The sequence below is a fragment of the Panthera tigris genome, chromosome A3 (genome assembly GCF_018350195.1).
Source record: "Panthera tigris isolate Pti1 chromosome A3, P.tigris_Pti1_mat1.1, whole genome shotgun sequence".
NCBI lineage: Eukaryota > Metazoa > Chordata > Mammalia > Carnivora > Felidae > Panthera > Panthera tigris.
In genome coordinates, this window is record NC_056662.1 from 85,046,731 (window position 1) to 85,074,041 (window position 27,311).

A 27,311-nucleotide genomic window follows, 5' to 3' on the forward strand; every position below is an offset into this window, starting at 1 on the left:
AAGCAGCCCACAACTGCCTCAGCTCTCAGAAGAGGCTGAGCTTCTAACGACACTTGTCTGAGAGTGGACTCGGCTGTCTGTTTGTCCATCCGGCATGGAGCCAAAGCGGATCAGGGAGGGCTACCTTGTGAAGAGGGTAAGCAGAAGTTCCATGTACAAGGGTATCTCTGAAAATAGCGTTGGGGATGATCGGTGTCCAGCTTTGGACTCTCCATCCCCAGTCACTTTAGGAACGGTTTATGCTGAACCTATTGGGCTGACATAGGAGAGCATCACAGCCTGTAGACCGTTGCAAGGGAAGCCAGCACATGTTCCACGGCGTTCTGTTTCTTAAAGGTGAACTAATCTAGCTCAGACATCAGCAGTTTGATCTTGTTTGTTCCACTTTGCAGGATATGGGAGGTGGAGGCCTAAGCAAAACCTAAATAATGACTTAGAGCATTTTTTTTTTCATGAGCCACATGTGTATATTATGCTAGAAGACTCACCCTCTTCTCCTATGCAGGTTACTCAGAGACTATTCCTTTGTAACTTAAATCCTCCTCCTCCTCCTCCTCCTATTTATTTATTTACTTGTTTTTGGAGGAGAGGACAAAAGAAAAGGATTAAAGAGAAATGATATAATGACACAGTAATTGTTGCTTATTTCTTGGGCCAATTTCTTAGAATTGGTGCATAAAAAACCTTATCTTTTTTCTGAAATTGGGCTCAAATCTCTTCATTCATCATTCTGAATGTACTGCTAAGGTAGCAGGAAGTGATTTTAAAGATTAGGAAATAGGGACAAGTTTAATAAAAAAATACTTAGTCTCTCTGGTATGGCATCGAGAAGTTGAATTTTGTTAGCACTGTTTTTCTCCTAATGTTGGGTGTATGTCGTGTCATTGTGTGAATTCACACACAGGGTGGGCTGGTATCCTGTGGGCAACACCTACGTGAACAAATGCTCTCACAATGACCCAAGCAAGCTCAGTGTGTCAGAAGTGAACTGAATTAAGTACATTCTTTCAGAAGCCCAGCTCGTTAATCAAATGAGCACCTAAAGTGACTCTGTTTTAGGTCCTTCATTGGTTTAACATTTTAGCCTAAAATGTTCTATCTCGGAGGGGGTTAAGCAGCACGCATTGCTGCCTGATTCTGTTTTGATTTAAAGCTAGAAGGGACTTCAGGTCACCTGGCTTCAACACCCCATTTCCAGAAGAGGAGACTGAGACCTGGAAGCCGGGTGACTACCCAAGGTCACATGGCTAAGACAGAGGTTGACACTAGAAACCCACTCTCTGACTTGGGTTTCTGACTCATTGTGCTGAACTCTGTCCAGTACACCAAGATTTTCCTAGAGTAAGTGTAACTTGAAATACGGTTTGTAATGCATTTGTGACAGTGAGAGTTATAAGTGGCTTCTGGAGAATAAAGGAGTCCACAGCTGATAGGCTCTTTAGCTAGCAGAACATCTCTAGCTACTTTGAAACATCCTCGGAAAAGACACACATTGACACACAGAGGTGTATGTGGATTCTTTGCAATAGGTGCCAACATTCTCTTTGAGAACCAGTAATAATGTGGACATTTCTATCCTGGTTGCTGGGGCTAGTATTCAGACAAGAGCAAGTGAATGGAAACATTTTGCAATGAAAATTGCTGTTATTAAGTTTGTATGTTCACATTTTAAACTCCACAAATTACAAAAAATACAGAAGACTAAATTTCTAATAAGCGAGGCTGCTCCACTAGAAAATGGGGATGAAGGAGGTTTGTCAAGCTTACAGACTTATAGTAATAAATAGTTTTTAGTCAGTGAGAATAATGCTCTCAGATTATTGCCTATAAAAGTCAATCTAGAAAATGTCTCTAGAAAAAAGCATAGTCAAAATTCATATAGATGTTTTCACAATTTCCATCTTCCATAATTTTCATGTCTACAATTTATATCTTCCATAATTTTTACATTTTTCTCTGGGACCTTTTGAACAGTATTTGTGGTAAGATTCATTTATTTGTCATTTTAAAGACATGCTTGGTTCAGAAATGTTCCCTTTGTTGGCTGCAGAACTACACCTGAAGCCAGAATTTCCTATAAATGTTTTTAGATGTTAAATTTCTTCCAGTTACCTCACACATTTGGATTAAAAACTATATATGTCAGGAACTTAGCACATAGTAGGTGCTATGTGTATGTGACCATGATGATTAATATCAGTATTGATATACACTTCAGTAAATAAAGGTCCTTTTCTAGATGCTAATGGGGATATGTACTGGTGCCTGGGTTGGTTGCCAAGTTAATAGTGAAGAAAGGACAATGGAAATCTTTCTCTGACAAGGCTGTTAGATGTCTTGACTATGGTTATTGATATCAAAGCACGACAAGCAATAACATATGAAGTCCCTCCATTTACTCCAGTTTAAGATATGTGGGTAGTAACAAAGAATATCTTTTTTCCTATGTCTTGTTTTGTGAAATAACTTTATTGGAGATAAGAAATTCGGGGTGGCAAGATACAACATTAGAAATGGTGGTTCAAGAATTTTGTCAAGTCCGAAATCTTGGGGTCAACAGTCAATGGCAATGACTATGAAATGTTCCTGAGTGGAGCCCAATGCAGGGCTTGAACTCATGACCCTGAGATCAAAACCTGAGCTGAGATCAAAAGTTGGACATTTAACCAACTGAAACACCCAGGCGCACCCCTGCTGTTCTTTTGTGCAAGATAACTGCTCACATTTTACAATTCAGGTTTCCTCCTTTAACTCCTGCCTCAGTTCTTTATCATAGAAATGATAGTTATGTGAAGAAAGGAAAATACATGATTCTGGCACTTTGCAATCTTTTCATTCTAAATAAGACCTAGATTTGCTTGTCTCAGAGTCTTGCCACTTTTGACTTTAAGGAAAAAAAAAACAGCACGTGGAGCTGACCATATAGCAGCCAGCCACCGTACGAACATGATCTCATTCAATCCCAACCACCCTCTGAGATAGCATCATTATCCCCATTTTACAGATGAAAAAAACAAGGCTCAGAGAGAATAAGTGACTTGCCCACAGTCAAACAGCTGGTAAGAGGAATACCTGGGATTCAAATCCAGGCTTGTGTAACGGCAAAACCCAACATCTCATTGATCCCATGTAACAGTCTGAAGGCAGGCTTACCCAAGCCAGCAAAAGGGAGGTTAGACGAATTTGCCAGAGCTACAGTGGGGCCTGGACAAACTGTACTGTGGGCAAGATTGGGTTTAGTAACCTCAACCTTCCTTTCTCTCTGATTGGGGGTTAATTCCAGCCAATAAACCTATGTCATTGGATGTCCTTGAAAACATACTACTGATTTGGATATGTTTATTAATCATAGCTTTAAAAAAAGAGAGAGGAGAGATTTCCACGCAATGAATAACCTAGACTCCACTAAGTCATGTCCCAAATCAACCTCATTCCTAGAGGTTAATGGAGCAAACCACGCTGTCGACAGATCGACAATCAACTAGCAGGCACTTCACGCAGCTGGGCGGATCCCAAGAATGGCTTCGGGATGGGGTGGCCTGTAAGGCTGGGCGAAAGTGCAGGAATCAGAGTGGTGGGAAAGAGAAGGACGAGGGTGTTTGGGCAGGAAAGAAAAAGGCTGCAGAAAGCTGTGGTGGAAAGGTGAAAGACTCGGGTGCAAGAGAGAGCAGAAGGGTCAGGAGTCCCAGCCCAGGCATCCTTTTGTACAGCTACCTTGTCTTCTGGACACGCTACTGTGAAATAATTCCCAGCAATTTTCATTTGTTGACTCATCTCCATCATAACAGCTGACACTTGTGCTCACTGTGCAGCAAAGACAGATATAAGCACCAGATGTACTAATGCACGTAATCTTTATAACAACCCTACAAAGTGGGCACAGCGATTATCCTTTCCTTTCAGATGAGGAAACTGAGGTACAAGAGAGGCAGAGGGCCTTGCCCAAGGTCACGCAGCTATTATGTGGCAGAGCTGTTCTGAAGTCAGCAGTGTGGCCTCAGTGTCTTGAAGAGCCATGCCTAACTATGTTTCTTATAGCCCTCCTGTGCTCATTTTGCAGTGATATTCTTCTCCAAAGCACTGTTGCTGGGATGGGTGGCGCCCAGGATAACTTTATACCAGAACTATTTCACGGTATTGTCTACAAACTGTGAAATCTGTCTATGTGGTTACCAATTTTTGAGCACCTACTACAAGCTAGCCGCTGTGCTAAGCCCTTTAAGTATATTATCTCATTTAATCTTTGCAACATGTCCGTTTTACAGATGAGGAGACTAATGTCTAAGTAACTTGGCTAAAGCCACACATTCTGGGAGAGGCGAGGTTGAGATTTGAACCCAAATCCTTAGGACTCAAGAAATCATTTTGTTGAGCACTCGGTGCCATTTCTATTTTGCTCACCCGATATGTTTTTATTGAGAAATTGTCCAACGTGGAAGGGTTTACTTATATAAAAAATATACTACTGAATAGTTTCCTTGCCTTCAAAGAATTTACATAGGTACAAAATGAAGGTTTATCTGGGATGTTATAGAAGTGATTTCATGGATTAGTTTGGAAAACTAGATGATACAATTTATGATGTACCAGAAATGAGGACTTAATTTAATACAACAGCAACTTAAAATAACATGTCCCATGAGTGTGGGAGAATAGACGACACCTACTCACTCACAGTTCTGCTTTAGTTAGATACGCAGTTTTGCTCAAAACGTAATTTCCTTTGAATTCCAGCCACACGTCAACGTATGAAAAGAGAAGTCTGAGCGAAAGGAGAAGTTAAACAAGATGTTTGCACTCTGTGGGAGGTGTTTAGGAAGGGTTCTAAACACCAAATTCAGATTGCCCCAACCCTCAGCGATGAGTTGTGGCAATCTTCAGTGAAGCTACACAAAACAAAGTATGCCCCAGTTTGCGCACTGGTCACACTGAACTGGAGCTGTCGTTCAAGGTCACTCTCTTCCCTGGGTAGACTGGGAACAGTTTGACAGCAGAGACTGCCTCCTGGTCAGTTTTATACCCCAACACTCAGGACAGTGTCTGAAACACAGGAGCTGTTTTATCATGATTTGTTGAATGAACATGTCTCAAAAAGAAAGAAATTTCCTGGAAAAAGACATGTGGAAACTGAGAAATCAGGGCTCCATATCATAGTAACTTTTGAAGTATTAGAAAAAATTTTCAATGGAGTATTCAGTTTTAGACGGTCATGTTAAATGTTTTTAAGATGTATTTATTTTTGGCTTGTAGGTAAGACCCAAGGTTTGGTAGGGCATCTGTAAATAGAAGACATAAGGGACAGAAGGGACACAGGGTTTTTTGTTTTTGTTTTTGTTTTTGTTTTGGAATAGATGTGTAGAATCTGAGGGTTGAAAGGAATACTTAAAAAAGTATTTCATTGAACTTTCCCATCTGTGGCTTGCATTCCTTTTACTAAACCACTAACAAGCATGCTGTAGTACTGCTTGTGACGGGAAACTCACTAATTAAAATTTCTCCCTGAAGGTATGCAGCAAACCATTTTTTTCTGAAACCTCCACCTACTGGGCCTCCAAACAGTCTACGATAATGTTTCACACCTTTCAGGACAGTCCTCATCTGCTCTGCCTGTCCCCTTTTGGGCTAAAACCTAGCATTTCCTCCAACAATTCCCCAAGAGAGAAATGCCAACAGGCCCCGATCATCTGCAGCTTTAAGGTTTCCTGAACTCAAGGTCATTCTCCAGGTGCACCTATAAGCACAGAATTACAGGCAATAGGTAGTATTTACTGGGTGTTTACCGCGCTCTAGATCTTGCCCTAAAGCAATTTACATGGAGTATTTTATAAAAACACAATAACACTAAGAAATAGATAAGTAGCATTATCGCCATTAGCCAGATGTAGAAAATGAGGTTTAAAAACTTGCTCCAGGTTACATTACTAGAATGTGGCAGAGCCAGGATTTGAGCCTGGGCTATTCAGCTCCAGATCCATTGTCACCTACTGGTTATGCTCCATTTAAAGTTAGAGTGTTACTTTCATCACTTTAGATCTTGTGCTTCTATTTATACAGCCTGCAATGACTTGAGTTTTTTTGGCAGCCTACATCAAACTGCTGACTCACAGAGCTCCTTTTTTTTTTTTCCACATGCCTGTTTCCCCAAAATCTTCCCCAATACATTTTATACATCTTTAAAAAAAGTTACTAATAAAAAGATTATATCTTTTTCAATTTTAATTTGTGTTTCTCTGAATTCTGTTGAAGCAGTACGTTTTTATGTTTATTCACCCCAGGCTTTTCTTCTTTTGAGAATTGCCTGTTTATATTGTTTGCCCATTTAAAAAAATTGGGAGGGTTTGTATATTTCTTATTGACTATAAAGGGCTTAAAACTATATTAAAAATATTAACCTTTAATTATATTATAATATATTATAAGTAGCCATGCATTTATGTTTGCTTTTCAGTTGTTGCAGGTTTTTTTTTTTTTTTTTAATGTACAGAAGTTTAATTTTTTATATGGCCAAATCTCTTGTCTTTTAAGATTTCTTCTTTTGGTGTCATGCATTGTCAGACTCTTGTGCGCTAAACTATACCAGTCCCATGATAATGAGCAGTTGTTCACTGGGAAATTTTACATCTGACTCAGCATCTGAAACCAGCCCATTGTGATATGAAAGTTTAGGTTTTGGCCTACAATGGGAAAAAACACACGTATGCCATATATATGTATGAAATCATAAAACGTATCTATTATACATCTATAAAATCATGATGTAATATGGTTTAGATGTTTTATGATTATTCATATATAACTATGATTGTATAATATACATTATATTATATATTTATGATATATATGTGTGTGTGTATATATATATATATATATATATTTGAGCTTATATATATGGCTAGCTAAGTAGCCTAAGCATTTTGATTTAGAGTCTAGAACTACAGTTATGCAAGAACCCAAAGGAAGATGGGATCTAGGGAAAATGGAAAGAGCATAAAATTGAGAATTAGGAGACCTGGATTTAGTCCCAATTCTGCATTAATTGGTCAGGTGTAGTAGGCCCAGTCATTTAACTGGGCCTCAACATTCTTACCTGTATGATGAGTGCGTTGGTAGATGACCCTGACTGCCTCTCTGGCCTGGACGTTCCTATGATCACACTTCCAGGTGTGCTACTGAATGAGCACCAAGGTGCCTGGGGACAGAAGGGGTAAATGCAGGCGTGGCTGAGGAGAGATGCTGTCAGTGTAGTCCAGCGAGAAGCTGCAGTAATAGCTGAGAGGAGACAGATCACACACAATTTCATCACCCTCACCTAATTAATTGCTGCCAAGCCTGGAAGAAAGTTTCCACTTTTAAAATGTTCAGATTTCTTTTGTTTCACAGAATATTGGCCTCCTCACTGTGCATAACGAGCCCAAATCCCAGATGACACATTCTCCTCTGAGGAAGTTGACAGAGTCCCTAAGGCTACATTTGAATTAGGAAAGCCCAAATACATTTTGAACAGTTGGCTCTGGAGTACCTTTATTTTAATTCTCTACAGAAGGAATGCAATGCTGGCTGACCTCTCCCAGTTTATCCCAATTCCAAGGCCAAAAGCCCTGAACTACTGGCCGTTATTAGTCTTTGAGAGACCTGAGGTAGGATATAAAGTTTTGTACTTGAAAGGCATTTTCTCCTTAATCTAGCCCAGCTTCTTACTCCTAGCTCTGTGAATATATCTTTGATTACTTTTAGTTATTTTACTTCTTTATTAAATAGACTTCCCATATTTCTCTAAAAGTATATCCCAAATTAAAAACATTAAAAAAAAATTTTTTTTTTGAGAGATACAGAGCGTGAGCATGGGAGGGGCAGAGAGACAGGGAGACAGAATCTGAAGGGGGCTCCAGGCTCTGAGCTGTCAGCACAGAGCCTGACACAGGGGGCTCGAACTCAAGAACTGTGAGATCATGACCTGAGCCCAAGTTGGACACTTAACGGGCTAAGCCACCCAGGTGCCCCCCAAATTTTAATATATATTAGTGTCATGGGTTGTTCATTTATTTATTAAGTTTTCTCAATTTTTGCAAAATTTTGAACCCACAGAGAAATAGGAAAAATAGTAGGATTACCCATATGTTCTTTACCTAGATTTATCACCTGTTAACGCAAGGGTGCTTTTGCTCTCTCTTCCCTGCTTCTGTATCTCTGTATAAATACAGACACATATTTTTATACTGAGATACTTGCGAATAAGTTGCAGACATCATGCTACTTCACACCTAAATACTTCAACATTTATCTTCTAAGAATTAGGACATTCTCCATAGTTTTCCATTATTAGATGCACCATTTTGCACTCCTGCCAGTCATGTATGGGAGTTCCAGTTACCATCCTTTCCAAATCTTGCCCTTCTCAATCTTTTTAATTTTAGATACACTCATGGGTGTGCAGAGGTATCTCATTTGCTTTTCACCTGCATTTCCCTAGTAAAAAATGATTTTGAGCACATTTTCAGAGGCTTTTTGGATATCCTCTTTAATAAAATGCCTCTTTTAGTCCTTTGCCAATTTAAAAAAAACAGGTCATTTGTATTTTTTTACTGATTTATAGGAGGGGCTTTTTATAATGCAAATATGAGTTTCTCTTAAATAGATGTAAAACTGATAGGCATTTGATTGACATTATTTCATGTATCGGCATAGTGTCTGGCATTGCCCATTTTTTAAAAAGAGAAATAATCTAGTGTCAGTATGGACAGTTATTCTGCCTGTGCAGAAGAGAGATAGTGTGTTCTAATTAAAAAAAAATTTTTTTTCAGTAACTAAAACAAAGGAAACACATGAACAAGCAAAATGATAGTCCCCCAAGTATTTATCTTCATTGTATAAATAGTCTTCCTTTTGGGCAACTGGACCTTTATATAGAAGCTGTTAGTATTTTAAGATAAGCAGCAGGATCTGCTGGGAACTGGATGATAATTCTATTTTGTGGTGGTCATGACAAGGTGATACCATGGGTTCAAAGATGAGAGGCAAAGAACCTCTTCCTTTTCCAAAGTCCTCCCAAAATATGGACAAGAAAGAGAGACTTTCTTGATGTAGTCAGAATGGTTAATTTATTGCTACAAGGGTGGTTGGCATTAACCCCAACATTTTAAATAAGGATTTTCCTAAGGCCACACTGACATGGGTAGTCTCACTGTATTATAGATGATTTTGCAAGTGATTTTCATACAGCTTATCTATGCTCATACACAAGGCTGCTCTCTGAGTTTCTTCTTGATGTTCATATTCAGATAAAATCTGATTAGACCAAAGGATGGCAGTAACCGCAGCTAGCCAATACCATTTATGGCCTCCATGCCCATAGTCAAAACAGCTATTGGATTATGGTACCTTTCCAGTGAGTCTGGCCTCAGGCATCAGTTACTATTCAGTAACTGATTTGATACTTGAGATAGAATCTATTTGCAGTCCCTAAGTGGAATGAACACAGTGGGCAGAGTTGGGAGCAGAAAATAAGGCTTTCTGTGGCTGAAATGCACAAGAAGGGGGTTAGAGAGCCATACCATATTTCCTTGGTATTGGCCCATGCGAAGCTTAAGGCCTGCCTATGGAGGTATATATATTTTATCTTAAAAATTTTTTTTTAAAGTTTTCAGTGGAATGGCAGTCCCCTTCTCCCCTGAAGGCTGCTTTCCTACCAGCCTGGTCGTGTGACCAACGTGCATCACCTGAATCCACACTGGCCAAAACTAGGCTATTTACCAAGCTGTGCACCATCTATAGAACCATTTTAGAAGACACTGTGGCACAGCTCTTTTTGTTTCATTACAGGGAAGTGTGTTCAACACCTGGAAACCCATGTGGGTTGTATTGTTAGAAGATGGAATTGAATTCTATAAGAAGAAAAGTGACAACAGCCCCAAAGGAATGATCCCCCTGAAAGGAAGCACACTGACTAGTCCTTGTCAAGACTTTGGCAAAAGGATGGTGAGTCAACATTCCTAGCCATGATGAACACCTTGTAATGCTCTGACATTTGAGCCTGTGTGTAGCCTACAATGTGAATGGTGCTCCCTGGGTCTGTTCTTCTTACCAACACCCATACTCAGCCCTAGGCATTTGGGTTTCTGTTGGCCGAGCACTTCCAGAATGGGGTTGACTCAACTACTGTGCTTCTAAGGGAACTCAGACCTTTGAAAGGAATCACTCCTAATGGGATGTGTTTTGATTTTTAGTTTGTGTTTAAGATCACTACGACCAAACAGCAGGACCACTTCTTCCAGGCAGCCTTCCTGGAGGAGAGAGATGCTTGGGTTCGAGACATCAAGAAGGCCATTAAATGCATTGAAGGAGGTCAGAAGTTTGCAAGGAAATCTACCAGGAGGTCCATTCGACTGCCAGAAACCGTTGACTTAGGGTGATTTTCTTTGCTTCACTCTACCCTCGTGCCCCCTCGCTATGGAAATCTCACAACAGATCCTGCTCCAAGGCTTGCTTTGGAGGCTGTATCCACTCCTCCAAGTTGATGCTGGCACTTGGTGTACTGAGATGTTTACATGAGTCTGAAGGAGTGATCATAGATTCTCCAAGGTCTAGCAGCTGAGGAGAGGAGCCTAATGCAGTATAAATTCCCTCATTTTGTGCAACCTTGGTAGAAAGAGAGACAGAGAGATAGAGACAGAGAGAGAATGCATACTTGCATTTTTGAAGTAGCTATAATAAGTTAGTCTTGAAATAAAGGTTCAGGATCTCTAGATAGGCAGAAAAAGGCAAGTAAGGTTTCAAGTTCAAGTTCATGCATTTACACAGCCAGCAAGAGCCAGCCAGGGTGAACAACCATCCTGGGCAGAAGTCATTGGTGCCCTGACTTGGTTTAAATGGTCTTTTCTGTTGGCTGGTTTGGACTTGCAGGCGAGAGTTGTTACCTAAAGGTTTTTAGAGGCTCACAGGTAAACTCTGCCTCTGACAGGGGTTGGGAACAGGGTTTCTTCCTTCCTGAATGTTTCACATCTCCTACCACAAGAGCCTCTTTCCCTAGGAGTCTCTTCACTTCTTGCTAGTTTTGCTTTTGTGTTGGACATACGCTGAAATGGGAGCCCTGCCAGGAAGAATTCCATGTTGGTTGCTTAACATGTCCAACAAGGATTCTGTTTACAAAATGGCGAGGGTTTCTGGGAGGGGACTGAAGAAACCCCTTATGCAAGCCCACCACAGGACTTGGCATATCACAGGGATTTAATAAAATTTGCGCTTTGAACTTGGTGAGAATGAGCACCTTCTCTCACCAATAAAGCTTTTGGTAAAGACCCAAGAGGCAGTGCCTAGTCCAGCTGTAGTTGCTGGGAGGGGTTGAAAAGTGACCATGTTTCCAGCCACAGCTGTCAGTGCTATGTGGGGATGATGTTTGTGCCACAGGATACACAAAAACGGTCTTCTGTTTTGTTGTCTGCAATTTCTCTGATAAGGCCATCTTTGGTTTATTACTTCAAGGCCAAAAATGAGAATTTGTCATCTCTCATAATTTTTAGAATAAGAGATAAGCTTAGCACAAATTTTCTTTCTTGGAGGCAAATATCTACAACAGATGGTCTCTTGAAGGACACTTAAAGAAGTAAGACATGAGGATTGAGGGCAATTAAAGACCTAGAATGTGTATGAACAATTGGCCCCAGGAACCTCTCCTCTTGGCACCTAACTGGGGCAACTCTATTTCAGGCGCTAGGAGTTATATCACCAAAGAGCTCAAAGAGCTTAATGTCTCTTAATGTAACAGACATTAAATACCTTCCCAGCACATTTTGCTGAATCCTGTATAGGCCACAGAGTTATACAAATATGAACCCAGCCCTTTAACTACTTTTGATCCAGTGGAGAGACCAGGCTCAGGGGCCACCTGAGGAGGGGGGAAACTTGTGATCATGGCAGGCCTTTCCAAGGTGGTGACTTCCAGAGAGGACTTGCCATTCTGAAAGGCTCCCCACTCATCCATCTGTTTTCATGTCTGCACAGTGCCTTGTATCTGTCCATGAAAGACACTGAAAAAGGAATAAAAGAGCTGAATCTAGAGAAGGACAAGAAGATTTTTAATCACTGCTTCACAGGTAAAAAGGCATGGCAGGTCTGAAATAGGGCAGCTGGGGAAGGCAATATGTAGTTCTCGCTCAGCCTTATGTGTGGGAGGGTGTATGAAGCATGGTGGGTGAACGGGGTCATAGAACTCAGGCTGGCGAACATGAGAATTGAATGTCCCCAGGGTGGAAGCAGAAGGAAAGGCAGAAAAGAACTATGCTGTTCAAGTTAAAGTTTTGGAAGTTCCAGCTAATCAGTCAAAGGGTCTCTCCACCTCTAACCCAAAATAAATGGCATTATGTTGAAACAGACACAGAGTTGAATAAGTTGATAAACAGGAATCAAGGTATACAATGTAAGATTTAAGTGACAATACTAGAGATGTGTGAGGCTGCACAGGATCCGGCATTAAGTGTCACAAATTTAGATGGATGACATAGAGGTTAAAAACATATTCTTTGGAGCCAGACTACCTTAGTTAACATCCTAGCTCGGCCACTTACTTGCTATAAAACCTTAGGCCAATAACTTAGCCTCTCTGTGCTTCACATTCCTTGTCTATAAAATGGCGATAATCACAGTGCACCTACTTCATAGGCTCTCTGTAATATGTTTAGAACAGTGCCTGGTATACAGTAAATACCATATGGTGTGAGCTCTCAGGGTGGTTTTTATAATTAAGAAGTCACATGTCTGAACAGACAATTCTGAGTCCAGAAAAGAGAAAGAACTCAGGGGGCTGTTGAGACTCATAGAAGTAGAGGCTTAAATTTTACTCAAACAGTTGGGTGGCATTTCATTATGTATGGTGAGGACAAAGTTATGAGGCAGAGATATACGGAATATGCATCCAGAAGAAGAAAATGACCAGCCTAGCAGGGCTGATGGTTCATTAGGGGTCTAAATGGGACATGCAGTTGGGATTAGGTTGTCAGAAGCTGAGCATGCCTTATTTATGGTGACAGAAAAGATCAAGAGAGAAAATCTCTGAGAAGATACAACCGATGTAGAATCTGAGGGGATATCCAATCAATAGATACTTCACAAAAACCATTCAGGACAAAGTCAGGAAGTGTGATCTGCAGTAGCAGGGTAGTGTCCCGTAGGAATCAGCCTCAGAGAGTTAAGGTTGTAGCCTGTTAACATTAGAAAAGTCAGGGCTGAAATTTGGAATCAAGATACCAAGCCATGGGCAGTGGTAAGGGAAGCTGACAAGAGGAAGGCAGGGCCCTAACTCTAGCAGGATTGATGTCACTAAGACAGAGCCTCTAGCAAAGGAGACAAGGAAGAGGTTCTGAAATAGGTCTGGGGGCAAGGTCCAGGCCATACCTATTTCCTGTGTATGTTACTGAGTCCCAGAGTACAGGGCTAGAACTTCATAAGTCCTCCCCACTGAAGGTCAGTATTAGTTCTAGAAATTCAGGTAGATCAAGTTTTTCTGTGGGAGTCAGGTGGTCTCAGTGGAGAAACAAGACTATGGCAGAGACTGGGACTCAGGCACTGCTGAAAAGTGATGGAGGTCCTTGAATGTTGGACAAAAGGAAGACTGAACTTGTCTTTCAAGCTTCAGCATGCCCAGCTGAGTACATATGGACTCCAGGGTTAGAACACTTGAGTGAAGGGTCATTGCTGGTGTAACTCAGGCCTAAGGTCACTTAAACTCTCCAAGTCTCAATTTTCTCATTGTTAAATGAGGTCTGTAATTACTCCCCTAGCACTTTCATAGGGTCACTATGAGGTTTAAAAGCAGAAATGCAGTATTAATTAGTTTATCCTTCTACAAAATAAAAGTGGGTAAAAGTGTCTCATATATGATATTCATGGAAAGCTCACTAACCAATGTTTCAAAGGTAGTATATCCTATTGCTCTTGCTTTGATGACCGGGAACCTATTGCCTGTTACGTTGGCTCCCTGGTTGTCTACATTTATACAGAATATGTCATTTTTCATGTAAAGCTTCAAAGTTGTAGCCTGCTAATAATCCAAATGATGGGTCAATTCCCTTTTATCTTCTTTAAAACAATTTTTTTAAATGTTTATTTTTTTGAGAGAGAGAGAAGGACATAGTACAAGCCGGGGAGAGGCAGAGAGAGAGGGAGACACCGAATCTGAAGCAGGTTCCAGGCTCTGAGCTGTCAGCACAGAGCCTGACGCTGGGCTTGAACTCACCAACTGTGAGAGCATGACCTGAGCCAAAGTCAGATGCTCAATTGACTGAGCCACCCAGGTGCCCCTTCATTGCCAGATTTCTTAGTATGCCATCTAAGCCTTCCCACTCACCCTGTGTCTTCCTCACTCTCTCTTGTCTTCTTTCACCTTCTTTCCACCAACTTTGCCCTCTGTCCCCAAAAGGGGCTGCTTCATGCCTGTGGGCCTCTGTTCCCATGCTGCTGCTTTATCAGCCTGTGCTGGTTCCTCTCAGCCCTGTTTTATGTGCTTGGCAAACATTTTACTCATGTTTTAAGCCCGAGCCCCATGCCACTTCCCCATAAAAGATTATGAATCTTTTCCCAACAGCGTAGACCAGCCCCCCGCCCTACCCACCCGCTTCCACACCTTCCTGCAGATTTGACCTAGTAGCTCCACTGAACTGCATTGATCCATAGCAGAATGCTTGTTACAATCCTTAAGTACATCCCATCTCTCCCTTTTAGATTCCCTGAGGGGGAATCCCTAATATCCATCACAGCACTTAGCACCTAGTAGATGCTCAATAAGTGTCAATTCATTAGTGGAGTAAATGAGTGAGTTTGTAAAACCTATTTCTCTGATGTATGGATTGCTCCTTAAGGAGCATGTAGAAGTATTTATCCTGCTGATTTCATTTTTCCTTCTTGGAATAACAGGGAAGATGAGACAAGTGAGACACTTGGGTGCTCTAGAGCTCTTCAGGGGTGACTATCAGTGGCTTGTTCTTTGGTAACTTGGTAGGGAGTGTTAACCTTCCCTCTAATGGTCCCATCCAGGCAACTGTGTCATTGATTGGCTGGTTTCCAATAAATCTGTTCGGAATCGCCAGGAAGGCCTCATGATTGCCTCCTCGCTGCTCAATGAAGGGTACCTGCAGCCTGCTGGAGAACTGTCCAAGAATGCAGTGGATGGAACTGCTGAAAACCCTTTCCTGGACAACCCTGATGCCTTCTACTACTTTGTAAGTGAGAAATGCTACCCCTTTACTCTTCCTGTGATGAGGGCTGCCCTGCACAGATTCTAGGTTGGTCTTAGTTCATACCCATGTGTGCAAAAGAAAGGGCCCAGCCCTGTAGAGACTTGTTCACCTCTGCAATGCCTGCTATATCCACTTTAAAGAAAAATATTGTTTACTTGAATAGTTTCCTTTAAAGTGACTTTTAAAACTTTATTCTTTTTTTTAATTTGAGAGAAAGAGAGAGAAAGAGAGAGAACACTGAAGGGGAGAGGGGCAGAGGGAGACAGAGACAGAGAGACAGAAAGACAGAGAGAATCTTAAGCAGGCTCCATGCTCAGCACAGAGCCCAACATGGGGCTCAATCTCACAAACTGTGAAATCATGACCTGAGCTGAAATCAAGAGTTGGATGCTCAACTGACTGAGACACCCAGGCACCCAAAACTTTATTCTTATTCTAAGCAATAATTAATTTATAAAAACCTATTAGGTCCTAGTACATTCCAGGCACTCTCCTAGACAGAAGAGATACAGTGGTGAAAAAAAAAATAATGGGCAGGGGCGCCTGGGTGGCTCAGTTGGTTAAGTGGCCAACTTCGGCTCAGGTCATGATCTCGCGGCCCGTGAGTTCGAGCCCCGCATCGGGCTCTGTGCTGACCACTCAGAGCCTGGAGCCTGTTTCCGATTCTGTGTCTCCCTCTCTCTCTGACCCTCCCCCGTTCATGCTCTGTGTCTGTCTCAAAAATAAATAAATGTTAAAAAAAAAAAAAAAATTAAAAAAAAAAAAAAAATAATGGGCAAAAACTGCGGCCCTCAGGGAGCTTCCTTTTTAGAGGGAGATCTGTAAAATCACAATGTGCTGGTTGTATTTTTCTAAATATATATATTTTTTTATTTTTTTAAATGTTTATTTGTTTTTGAGAGAGAGAGAGACAGAGTGCAAGCAGGGGGAGGGCAGAAAGAGAGGGAGACACAGAATCCGAAGCAGGCTCCAGGCTCTGAACTATCAGCACAGAGCCCGACGTGGAGCTCAACCATGAGATCATGACCTGAGCCGAAGTCGGATGCTTAACTGACTGAGTCACCCAGGCACCCCTACAATACGCTACTCTTAACACAAAATGTGTTCATCCACATCCCCTCCCCCAACCATCTTGTTTACCTCCATGTATGCTTACCACAGATTGGGAAATACTATATTGCACAATATGGACCTAAACTTGGGCCAAATAAGAAAACCAGCGACAGTGGATTTCTAGGGGGATTTTGGCAGTTTTGTTTCAATTCGGGGTCAGGGCATAAAAGGTAGGAAGCTATTTAAGGGAACTATCTTCTTACAAAAATGAAGTGAATATCCCCAAGAGAGTTTCATTTCACTTTGGGGGAAGTTCCACTGTCAGTATTTTCTTCTTTCTAGACCTTTGATCTGGTTGTTTATAGCCATTTAAATGTGAGATTCTAAAAATACCCACCAGAGTGGCTCTTCTTCCTCTGTATGGTTCATTACTTGCTTATAGCTGAGCAAGGCCCAGTTTGCTCTTGACCTTAGAACATGAAGCTGGACACATCATGTTCTCAGTCTTCTCAAAGTAGAAGGGGCTGAGTGGTAAAGGTCATAATGGAGATTGTGTTATGCAGTGTCTTATAAATTAGCTAACTCTACTTTCAAGGATATGGCCATGAGGTGCCAAGAGAAGGAAGGCTTTGAAGGAAGAAATGTGCTGAGCTAGACTTAGAATACAGTTTGCAGAACCCAAGAGGATGAAAGGATATTGACAAAATCACTCTTGAGTGGAGCATCTAGAAACAAGAAACAAGCATCTAGAGACAAGAAACAGGAAGAGGGGAAATGAGTTAACCAAGGACAACCTTTAAAGTTAGGTCAGGATATGAACCACAGTAGGAAGGAGAAAAGGAAACCACCTCAGTGGCTGGAGGGGAAAGGGAGGGGAGAAGGTACAAGTAGCCATATGCCTAAGACTGGTAAAACAAACTTACTGCTTGGTTTCCCAACAGCCAGACAGCGGGTTCTTCTGTGAAGAGAATTCCAGTGATGACGATGTGATTCTGAAAGAAGAATTCAGAGGGGTCGTTATCAAGCAAGGATGTTTACTGAAACAGGTGAGTGGTCACCACTATTCTCTTCAGTCTTTTCCCCTTTACCAGTTTCTTTTAATTTCTAAATTAACCAAATAGTATTTGGTTCGTTTGGCCAATACTCAACTAGAAAATGAGCCCTGCAGAGTGAAAGACAAAAAGCTAAGTAGATGATCAAAGTGACTTTAGGACAGGAGGACTGAGGCAGGTAGAGTAGAAGATGCACCTTGAAATGGGGAAACTCTTCTTTTTTTTTTTTTAAGTTTATTTGTGTATTGTAATAGAGAGAGAGGGTGTAAATGGGGGAGGGAGGGAGGGAGGGAGGGAGAGAGAGAGAGAGAGAGAGAGAGAGAGAGAGAGAGAGAGAGAGAGAGAGAAAATCCCAAGTAGGCTCCTCACTGTCAGTGCAGAGCCCACGAACTGCGAGATCATGACCTGAGCTGAAATCAAGAGTCAGACACTTAACGGACTGAGCCAGGCGCCTGGGGAAACTCTTCTTTTATGAATATCAGGGGAAAAAGAGATGTTTCAAAAAAAAATAATAATGACCTTTTCATTAGCTGGAAGAAATCAATTGTCTAAAAGGTGCCATCCAAAAAACAGAGATGTTTCACAGTAAAAGTACTTCCACTCGCCTATCCCTCCTTCTTGCAAAGTGACCAGGAAACAGGAATAGGCCACACTCAGAAGAGGAACATTACATACCATTGAAAGCAAGGAAGTCATATTCTAGACCGTGGGTAGGTCATGGGGAGACCAAATCCAGGACATGCCTGAAGCCAACTCTGCAGGAGCTGCAGCAGACAAATGTCAGATCCAGTCAGGTGGCATGCACTCAGTCCTGGGTGGGGGGGCGTGGGAATCATATGCAGTCACCAGGTCTCCACAGTCACAGGCCACTGTCAGTCTGGGAAGCAATGGCAGGGGTGAACCGGAGAGCTCTAGTTAGTTACCAGGTGCTAAGGCACAGAATGCCAAGAGGTAAGGGAATATAAGGGCTGGGGCTAAGTGAGGAAGCCAGGGACAACACCTGGTAGAGGAAAAAGCAACAGGAAGACATGAGAATATTTGGGGTGAAAAAAATTGATACTAGCATATGGTATCATAGAAACCAAAGCTGCTTCATAAGGCCGAGGTTTTAACTTCCTTGCTGTGCTGTGATCTGTCTTAAAGGCACTGCTTAGTATATAACTGTGGGACTGAGATTTGACTTACGTCATGAGAGGAACTTGAACTGAGGTGAAGAGGGAAGAACCAAAGTTGACCATATACTCACATTTAAAAAGAAGAAATTTGAACTAGTTGAGATTAGGTATAGATATAGATTTTGAGTTTTACTAGGGAAGGGGAGCATTAGTGTGAAACACTTACTTTAACATTAGGTTTTGAGAGAACAGGATCCTAAAAGATAATTCAGCAAGGATTTAAAAAGAATTCACAGACTATTCTAATAACTTTTATGACAGGGTGACCACTGACTAGATCAAAGGGGAAGTATAGGAGCAGGGCCAGCCTTCTATAGAGAAGGCTCTGGCAATTGTCTGTGGCCAGAGTTTGCCTATTGCAAACTTCCTCTAGTTCTGCCAAACATCCTCATATTCCTGGTCAAAAATTTGGCTGAGGGTAATGGTTATCTGAATGTGTGTTGAAGATAATGGGGACTTGAAGTAGACTTACTTCTGTATTTTTCCTCACCTTCCTTTAATTGGCTTTTGATAAGTGCAATTTAGTTTCAGCTGGCCCAACTGGTGTACATTTTAGTCCTCCAGGGATCTGTTAAAATTGCACCCCAGGCCAATTAAACCTGGGTCTCTGGATTTTAAAGCTCTGCAAGTGATTTTGGTGTGTAGCCAAGGCTGAGAACCACAGAGCCAGCCTTTTTCTTCAAAGCTAACTTATCCTGCTATCAAAATACCACTATAATATAGTAATCCCTCTTAGCCTCCTTTTACTATGAAGAAAACAACAATCTATGTGCATTCAGAGATTTTGTTTTTTTTTACAATATTCTTTCCTCTAATTTTTGGCAGGAGTGAGAGGGAAAAGAAACCTCTTCTATTTTGATTGATGGCCCCCTTTAATGTTTCCAATCTCTTAGCTCGGTGGTTTATAACCCTGGTTCATATCACAATCACGTGAAGGAATTAAAAAAATTTCTCCAAGTGTCACAAAGCTAAACCACTCTGTGTCTGCTGCTGGGAGTTAGCAGGGTTAATGTGTGTAGAAGGCTTATCATGAAAAAGGGCACCTGTGTCCCACACCTCACAGGCGGGAAGTAGCTGTGTTCAACTGGAGGCCAGTCCTTCCCTCCCACCCAATTCTTCCCACTTCTCCCATCCCAGAGAAAATAATTCTACTTGGGGGATGTAGTAAATTTGAGGATAAATGATAGTGAATTATATTTAATATAATCCCTTTTTAAATAGTTCCTTCTGTTATGACAATGAACAAAATATCTGGTTTCAAAACTATGTATAGATTTTTTGATAAGGAGGGACAATATATCATATGTTTTTCTCATATCTTCTGCAGAGCTCAGCATCCTTCTTGGCCTATAATAGATAATAAACATTTATAGAGAGAATTAAATTGAATATAAGTGGCTGGCAGATCAGCAACAATTCTTAGAAACCCCGGGCATGCACACATTCCTTAAAATCCCCCAGGAAATACTCATTACATGAAGGATGGCCAGAGACCCACTTACTAACATTAAGCTTTTCAGTGAGTCACATTGTGATGTCAATGAGAGCTTAAAGGCAATAGGTAGTTGACCAGGGTTGGCTGATTTCACCTCTTCCTATTATCTTCCCCTTCCACTGATTCACAAGAACTTGTTATTCACCCAGTAATTGCATGAGAGATCATGAAATGTGTATTCACAGGTCAGGTAGAAATGGTGTAAGGCAAAAGCTTTAGCATCTTATTACCTAAGGCAAAGAACAAGAATTCGTAAAAAGAATTTTAGAAATTGATACAGAAGCCATTCTACACATGATATAACAGATAGAAATATTGTCTGTTCTCCCATATGACTCTATAGGATTCCTGGCTCCATCCTTCAAGCAAGTAAAAGCCTCTTTGGAGATGAGCTCCTTGGCCAATATAACTTAGACTCATTCTTGAAAGCTCCCTTTAAACTCCTTAGACTTGGCATCATGAAGGAGACACTGTTTGCTAAAATCATAAATGTTTCTTTTTTTTCTATAGGAGCACAGTAAAAAATATTGGAAAATTTGTATATGTGCTTGTCAATATATGGTGCTTTAGAATTAAATGATATGCTTCATATTGGCAAGACAGAAACTGTATATCATCTAATCTAATATACACTTTTTTTTCTTCTGGAGATATTTAAGTCATTTGAATTTTCTGGAGGAAATAATGAAATTAGGTTTACCATGACATTAAAAAAAATTATTATAAGCTGATTGAAGAAACTGTATAATTCAAGGAAATTACAAGCAGATATATGGCAGCTTCCAGGGTGAGATTTTATGTATCAGGCATAGGGCTGGGCTTTGGAGGAACAAAGGTCAACAAAACATAAATCCTGCCCTACAAACCCACAGTCTGGATGGTGTCATTCTTTGGGAAAGCCCAGTTCCTATGTGTTTTCATCATGTCTGTCACAGTGACTATTCCTTCCCGCTTCCATTGCTGCTACCTGATGTTAGTTCCTAATAATTCTGTGCTTAGATTGTTGCAATAATTTCCTAATGAACTTCTTTTTACCTTAGTATCTTCTCCCTGGCTTATCTTTAACCTAGCCAGCTGGTCCATCCTACATGTGGTCGCCATATTAATCTTCCTAAAATGTGATTGTAATCTTTTCACCTCTGACTCAGAAGCCATCAGCAACAACCCCCACCTTTTAAGTCTCTTTCCACTTTCCCAAACATGCCTCATGAACCCTGCATTCTAGCCAGACTGGTCTTATTCATTAATGTCTGCATATGCCTTGTGTATTCCCATTGCTGCTTTTTTGTTGTCAAGTCTTTCCACCCACCTCTTTCCCATCCATCTGTCTCCTGTGTGCCCTCTGTGGTTAAGCGCAGAGGCTCTCTTTGACATCCCAAACCTACAGTGACATATCCCACATTTAATTCCCTTGAAATCTTTTATCTATACCAATTACTTGATTTGGACATTTGCTGTTTTATATTTCCACATAGACTGTAAACTATAGCTCTAAAGAGTAGAGCTATGTCTTAACCTCTTTATATCCTCCATGTTACCTAACAACCATGTAGGTACATTGTATAAAATATTGTCTTATGTAATACTAAACCTGGAAGGCAGTCTTAGAAATAATTAATCCATAATTTCATAACATCCAAACTATTCACTGGCCGTAGTGCTATCTCCCTGACAAAGACCTGGGTTGGGACCTCGTTTTCCTGAAGTTGGTATTTCATCTTTTTCTTTTTTCAGTTCAACAAAGCTTACTATGTAGATACTATATGTACAGAGTGATGCTAAGAACTCACCATGCCTCTTTTTATGTTGATCTTGGATAAAGGGGCACAGGAGGAAAAACTGGAAAGTGAGGAAGTTCATTCTGAGAGAAGACCCTGCCTACCTGCACTACTATGACCCTGCTGGGGTGAGATCCTGTGGTCAACAAATCTATTGCACTCAGACCTCCATTGCATCTGCTATCTGGGCTTTCCATTCTCCTTTCTGCTCTGTTTATATCCCCATTTCCTCTTTACCCTCCCACTTCTTTTTCTCCTGCTCTCCTCTACCTCTTTCTCTCCCCTCTTAACTGCAAAGATCTGCAGTCTTAGGCTTTGAGGCCAGCACAAGCTCAGGGATGAAAGAAAATATCACTATATTGTTATTCATTTGTTTTTGTTTGCCCTGATCTGATACTTTCAGAGGGACTCAACCAGTCCAATTCATTGCTCTTGGTTTAATATGAAAAACAGTGATAATTCCTCCTCTGGGCCAATTTGGATGAGAGCACTGTTTAAGTCCAGCCATTTGGGCTGTTGTTTATTCAGAAGAGGGCCTTTTCTTTAATAAAAGGAGTCTACTCTAAAGCGTAAAGACAAACCCATCTGGGTTGGGTCCTCAGACCCTGCTTACAGGGCAGGGCTTACAGACCCTGCTTACAGGGCAGGAAGGGGTTTTCTTTAGTCTCCTTCTACTCTTACCCATTTGGGGTGCCCTAATCTACACCAGAGTGAGTCTGTATGGCTTTTGTACCAACAGGATAAGGTATGTTCGTGCATTGTACATTGGAAACATAACATGAGGGCTCCTCTCTTCTCTAGGGGGAAGATCCCTTGGGAGCAATTCACTTGAGAGGCTGTGTAGTGACTTCAGTGGAGAGCAACCCAGATGGTAAGAATGAATTTTTGTTTGAGAGAGGTTATTCAGGCTTCCTTTCCACACCTGGGCATCCTGAGCCAACAACAATCAATAACTGACTTAATCAATCGGGCTAAGCATGAATGAATTTCTGTCTGGAAACCTGGGAGAAAACAAGAGTTATTTTCTCCCAGATGCTGCCCTGTCTCTCTGGGCCTTGGAGAGGAGGAGTGGCTTTGTGGATGACTTGAGCAAATCCTTGAGCAATGCTGAGAAAAACCTTCCCCTTGGAACTGGCTTGGATGGAGAGACTTGTTACCTCCTGATGCCTGTAACTGAGCTACGGCATTCCTTAAAGGGGGACCTTTTACATATCCAGACCAGGAAATCTCCCACAGCAAAAGGAACATTTGTGCAGTGAGACAGTGCAGTGAGTGGAAAGTGCACTTGGCTTGCAGTTATGTCTGTGCTAGTCGGTTAGTGGCATGGTCTAGGGTGAACCACCTAATGAATCTGGGCCTTAGCTCGTCCTCTGGAGTGAGGGGTTGCACCAGTGACCTCTGGGTCCTAGATCACAAGTCTATGATGTGGGGAATGGAATAGCCATGCTGGTGTTGACTGACTTCACAGATGCAGAGATGAGGGGTATCACTGGGGAGATGTGGTTTAGACATCCCAACCCTAGTTTTGCCATGTCATTTTGGGTTTATGATGTTATAAAGGCTGATGGGAAAACACTACAGCTGCAAAAGCTTAGATTTTTGACTACTCCTGTATCTGCTCATTGTCTTCTTCTTATGGAATTACGATTTTTGATTTGAGGTGGATGTTTTAAGTCTTGTCGCGCTATTGGCCAGTTAACTGCCTTTCGATCTTTCAACAGACTCTAACTTAGCCCCTGATAAAAACAAGTTCAAGCTTGTATTTTTTACCGGAAGTGGGTCTGGATTTTTGTTTTTATTTTTAATTTTAATATATTAGGGTCAGTCTTTGGCTTATATTATGAGCAGAGGAAAAGTACTCATTAGGCTCTCATAGAGGTACTCATTAATTGGTATGCAACAGTAGGAAATTTAGTTTGCTCATAAACTGTAAAAGAAACTGTAAACTGTCGAGTATTTTACTTATTTCTTAAACACACACTCATACCACACACAGTCATACTATGTACCTATCTGTATACATACTATATCTATCTAGATATCTATATATAGTATTAGAATACTATAGAATATTATAGTATATATCCATACTCTATATATGTATGATTATACAATAAAGATATATGATCATACAATGATGATAAGTTTGAAAGCCACATATTTAATTTTCTTAGGATACTAAAAAAATAAAAATTTCATTCCTTGCAAAAGGAGGGTGCCCAGGCAGTGTCTCTGCATGCACTTTGTCGCTCACTTTCTTTTTCACCAGGCAGGAAAAGCGAAGAAGAAAACCTCTTTGAGATCATCACAGCTGATGAAGTTCATTATTTCTTGCAAGCGGCCACTGCCAAGGAGCGCACCGAGTGGATCAAAGCCATCCAGGTGGCCTCTCGGACTGGGAAGTGAGGATGTTTCTGCAGCCCATCATCACTCTCCCAAGGGAACCCCGTGGATAAGCTTGGCCTAGGACCTGTCCACTTCTGGCAACAGACTGATGATAAAGGGCTCAGGGCTGGGAAATTTTTGTCTGCAGTGGTTCTGAATAGAACTAACCACATGCCACGTCCTGTTCACTTGCACCAATCACATTGCTTTCTGAAACCTCTCCGTGTCCCACCACGCAGATATAATAAGCTGTGTGGCATGGCTTCCCTGCTTAATCTCTCCAGGCCTGAGCTTAAAAACCAAAAGCCCTGTGATTCTAATACCCATAGAAGTGAAGTGTGTCTAGTTGTCCGGCTAGTGTCCCTGCTAGGCTCAGTCCTGGCCTTCAGAACCTGATATATTCTGCTCTTTAAAACTGTTCCCAATCTATACTTAAAGGACTAGGCATAAATCTCCTTTGTTCTTGTTCACCACCTTCTCTTGCTCTTGGCCATTAGATTGTGTATCAGAATGAAGGAGGACTTTCTTCTTCCTTCCTCACTCTAACCAGAAACTTCCTGAAAACCAGTGCCACAGTGCTGTCTTTTAGGTTGAAGCCTTCTATACTTACTATAGCCTGGAGAGTTATACCTTCTGAGAAAATGACCCAAGGAAGCCAGGAGTAGCTGAGGGTCTTTTCCATGCCCAGAAGCCACCCAGAGCAGGTATATTCTACTCCCACCCGATGCTGACCTGAGATGGGTGTATTTTTGTCCCTTCCCAGAGCATTTCTCTATCTACCATTGGCTGTAACTGAGGGTGGGGGTGGGGGTGGGCTCCAAATCTTTGAGATTCTCTTTCGTTTGAATGTTTGCAGAAAAAAGTAGCCAGATGGGTTCCCTCCATGGGTTCTCTCCATGGGTGAGGGGTCTGGAGCCTGGCTAGCTAATGTATAGCCTCCAGTTCTAGAGGCTGCAGGGACTGGACCAAAGGCTGGAAGATTGGATGATGGCCTTATACAAAGATAACATTGAGAGGACTTAAGTCTAGACAGAGCTCACTGAGGTGGCCATCAACATTGTACAGCACCTTTAATTCTCCAGTTAATGATATTGTGGTAATACCTGAGCTTTAGACACAAGCTGTAGCTGCTCCTGCTTGGCCTCCATGGGGCCTTGTGAACCCATTACCAACCCGAGTGATCTGATCTAGATTCAAATTGAGTACCTGTTTCAACTTTTGACCCTGTCAACCAATTAGTGATTCTAACCCTAAAGTGAGAAAAACAAAAACAGAAACAAAAACAAAAACAAAAAAACCCCAAACAGGTATATATGTGAAGGTGCATTTTCCAACTTCAGATTTCTAACTTTAAGGCTATAGTGAGAAAAGGAGAGCAGAAAATTCTTTCTGATTTTATCAACTCCTCTCTTTCCCTCCCCCAATTCCACATAATATCCTTGAGGTTATTTCTACTCCTGAATGGTTTTATCAACGGCCTAGAGGTAAAAGGCTATCTTTTCTCCAATTCTTTAGTAAGCTGTCTTTTTAGAACATGCACAGTTTTTCTATATTCAGTGTTAAAAGTATTTATTGATATGGAGTCAACTTTATGTTTTGAAACAAACATGACCATGTTTAACATCTCTTTGGTGTGATGGTTCTGATGTTTTGCTTCCCACGATGACTCTTCTTTTACACAACACACTTTCACTTCCTGAGGATAATACCATCTCTCATCTCTCAAGTTATCTCAATGACTTTAGAACATATTTTATTTTATCTTATTTAATTTAATTAATTAATTAATTTATTTATTTAAAAAAAAATTTTTAACGTTTATTTATTTTTAAGACAGAGACAGAGCATGAATGGGGGAGGGTCAGAGAGAGAGGGAAACACAGAATCTGAAGCAGGCTCCAGGCTCTGAGCTGTCAGCACAGACCTGAGATCTCGAACTCACGGACCGCGAGATCATGACCTGAGATGAAGTCAGATGCTTAACTGACTGAGCCACTCAGGCGCCCCTAGTTATTTATTTTTGAGAGAGAGAGAGAGAGTGCACAGATGAGGAGGGGCAGTGAGAGAGGGAGACACAGAACCTGAAGCAGGCTCTAAGCTCTGAGCTGTCAGTGCAGAGCTTGATGCAGGGCTCCAGCCCACGAACTGTGAGATCATGACCTGAGCCGAAGTCAAACGTTCAACTGACTGGGCCACCCAGGTGGACCCAGAACATTTTTTGAAAAACAAATTAAATCTGGGGCACCTGGGTGGCTCAGTCAGTTGAACGTCCGAATTCAGCTCAGGTCTTTATCTCACCATTGGTGGGTTTGAGCGCTGCCTTTTTCTCTGTGCTGACAGCTTGCTCAGGGCCTGGAACCTGCTGCAGATTCTGTGTACCCTTCTCTCTCTGCCCCTCCCCCATTCGTGCTCTGTCTCTCAAAAATAAATAAAATGTAAAAAAATTAAAAAAAAATAAAACCAAAGTAAGTCTATTCCAGGAAATAATTCAAATATGGGGAAAATGAAGAGTAAGTATCACTAATTTTTAATTTATAAGACCTGATTATAATAGTCAGGCAAGCAAAAGAGTCTCTAAGTGGCCATTAACTATTAAGGAAGTCTATTTTCATTAGGGGAAAAGAAGTTTCCCATTGAAGGGCTGCTCCGTATGGCTGAGTGGGATGTGCACTACTCAACTCCAGAAGACACTATTCACATTGCAGTTTAGGTGACTGTCACTCCTTGGATTTCCATTACACAATCTGCAGATTTGTATCCAGTGGTATGTAGAGAATTCAAAGTGTCATTATGGCTTCCTAACATGGGTGATTCTTCCTGGTGAAATGAAAGAGCCACTTGCCAAAGTGATATTTAGAGGATAGGCATAGATTTACATCTGAACCTGTTTGGTTAAGAAATCATGCTCAGGTCCTTTTAGGCATAGTAATAGGAAAATCTTCATGCATCTGAGCCCCAGACTGACAGACATTTCCTTTAGTGATGTGGATGAAGGAATGTACCAACTGTCAATTCCATTTAGAGAACATTTAAAGTTGGAAAGAAAGGCTGCTCAGCATTTACCCAGGATTCCAATTTACAGTGGGAGAAAAATAAACTGTAAAATAATCAATTGTGGAAGAATTAAGAAAGCATATAAAGAGAGG

General features: G+C 41.3%; 1 protein-coding gene across 1 annotated transcript; it reads left to right on the forward strand.

Annotated features, from left to right (window-relative positions):
* Positions 1–25,791, forward strand: PLEK (pleckstrin). The gene is made up of 9 exons (XM_007083382.3): positions 1–136; positions 9,820–9,975; positions 10,224–10,405; positions 11,998–12,089; positions 15,025–15,209; positions 17,222–17,326; positions 21,825–21,908; positions 22,582–22,651; positions 24,050–25,791. Exons 1-9 carry the CDS (start codon positions 95–97, stop codon positions 24,184–24,186), a joined length of 1,053 nt encoding a protein of 350 aa, XP_007083444.1. The 5' UTR covers positions 1–94; the 3' UTR covers positions 24,187–25,791.
* Positions 25,792–27,311: the final 1,520 nt, after the last annotated feature.

Coding starts and splice junctions, on each gene's coding strand:
- PLEK (XM_007083382.3), top strand. CDS start 95: ATGGAGCCAAAGCGGATCAGGGAGGGCTACCTTGTGAAGAGG. Junction 9,976..10,223: donor AAGACTTTGGCAAAAGGATG/GTGAGTCAACAT, acceptor TTTGATTTTTAG/TTTGTGTTTAAGATCACTAC. Junction 17,327..21,824: donor AAGGATGTTTACTGAAACAG/GTGAGTGGTCAC, acceptor TCTTGGATAAAG/GGGCACAGGAGGAAAAACTG.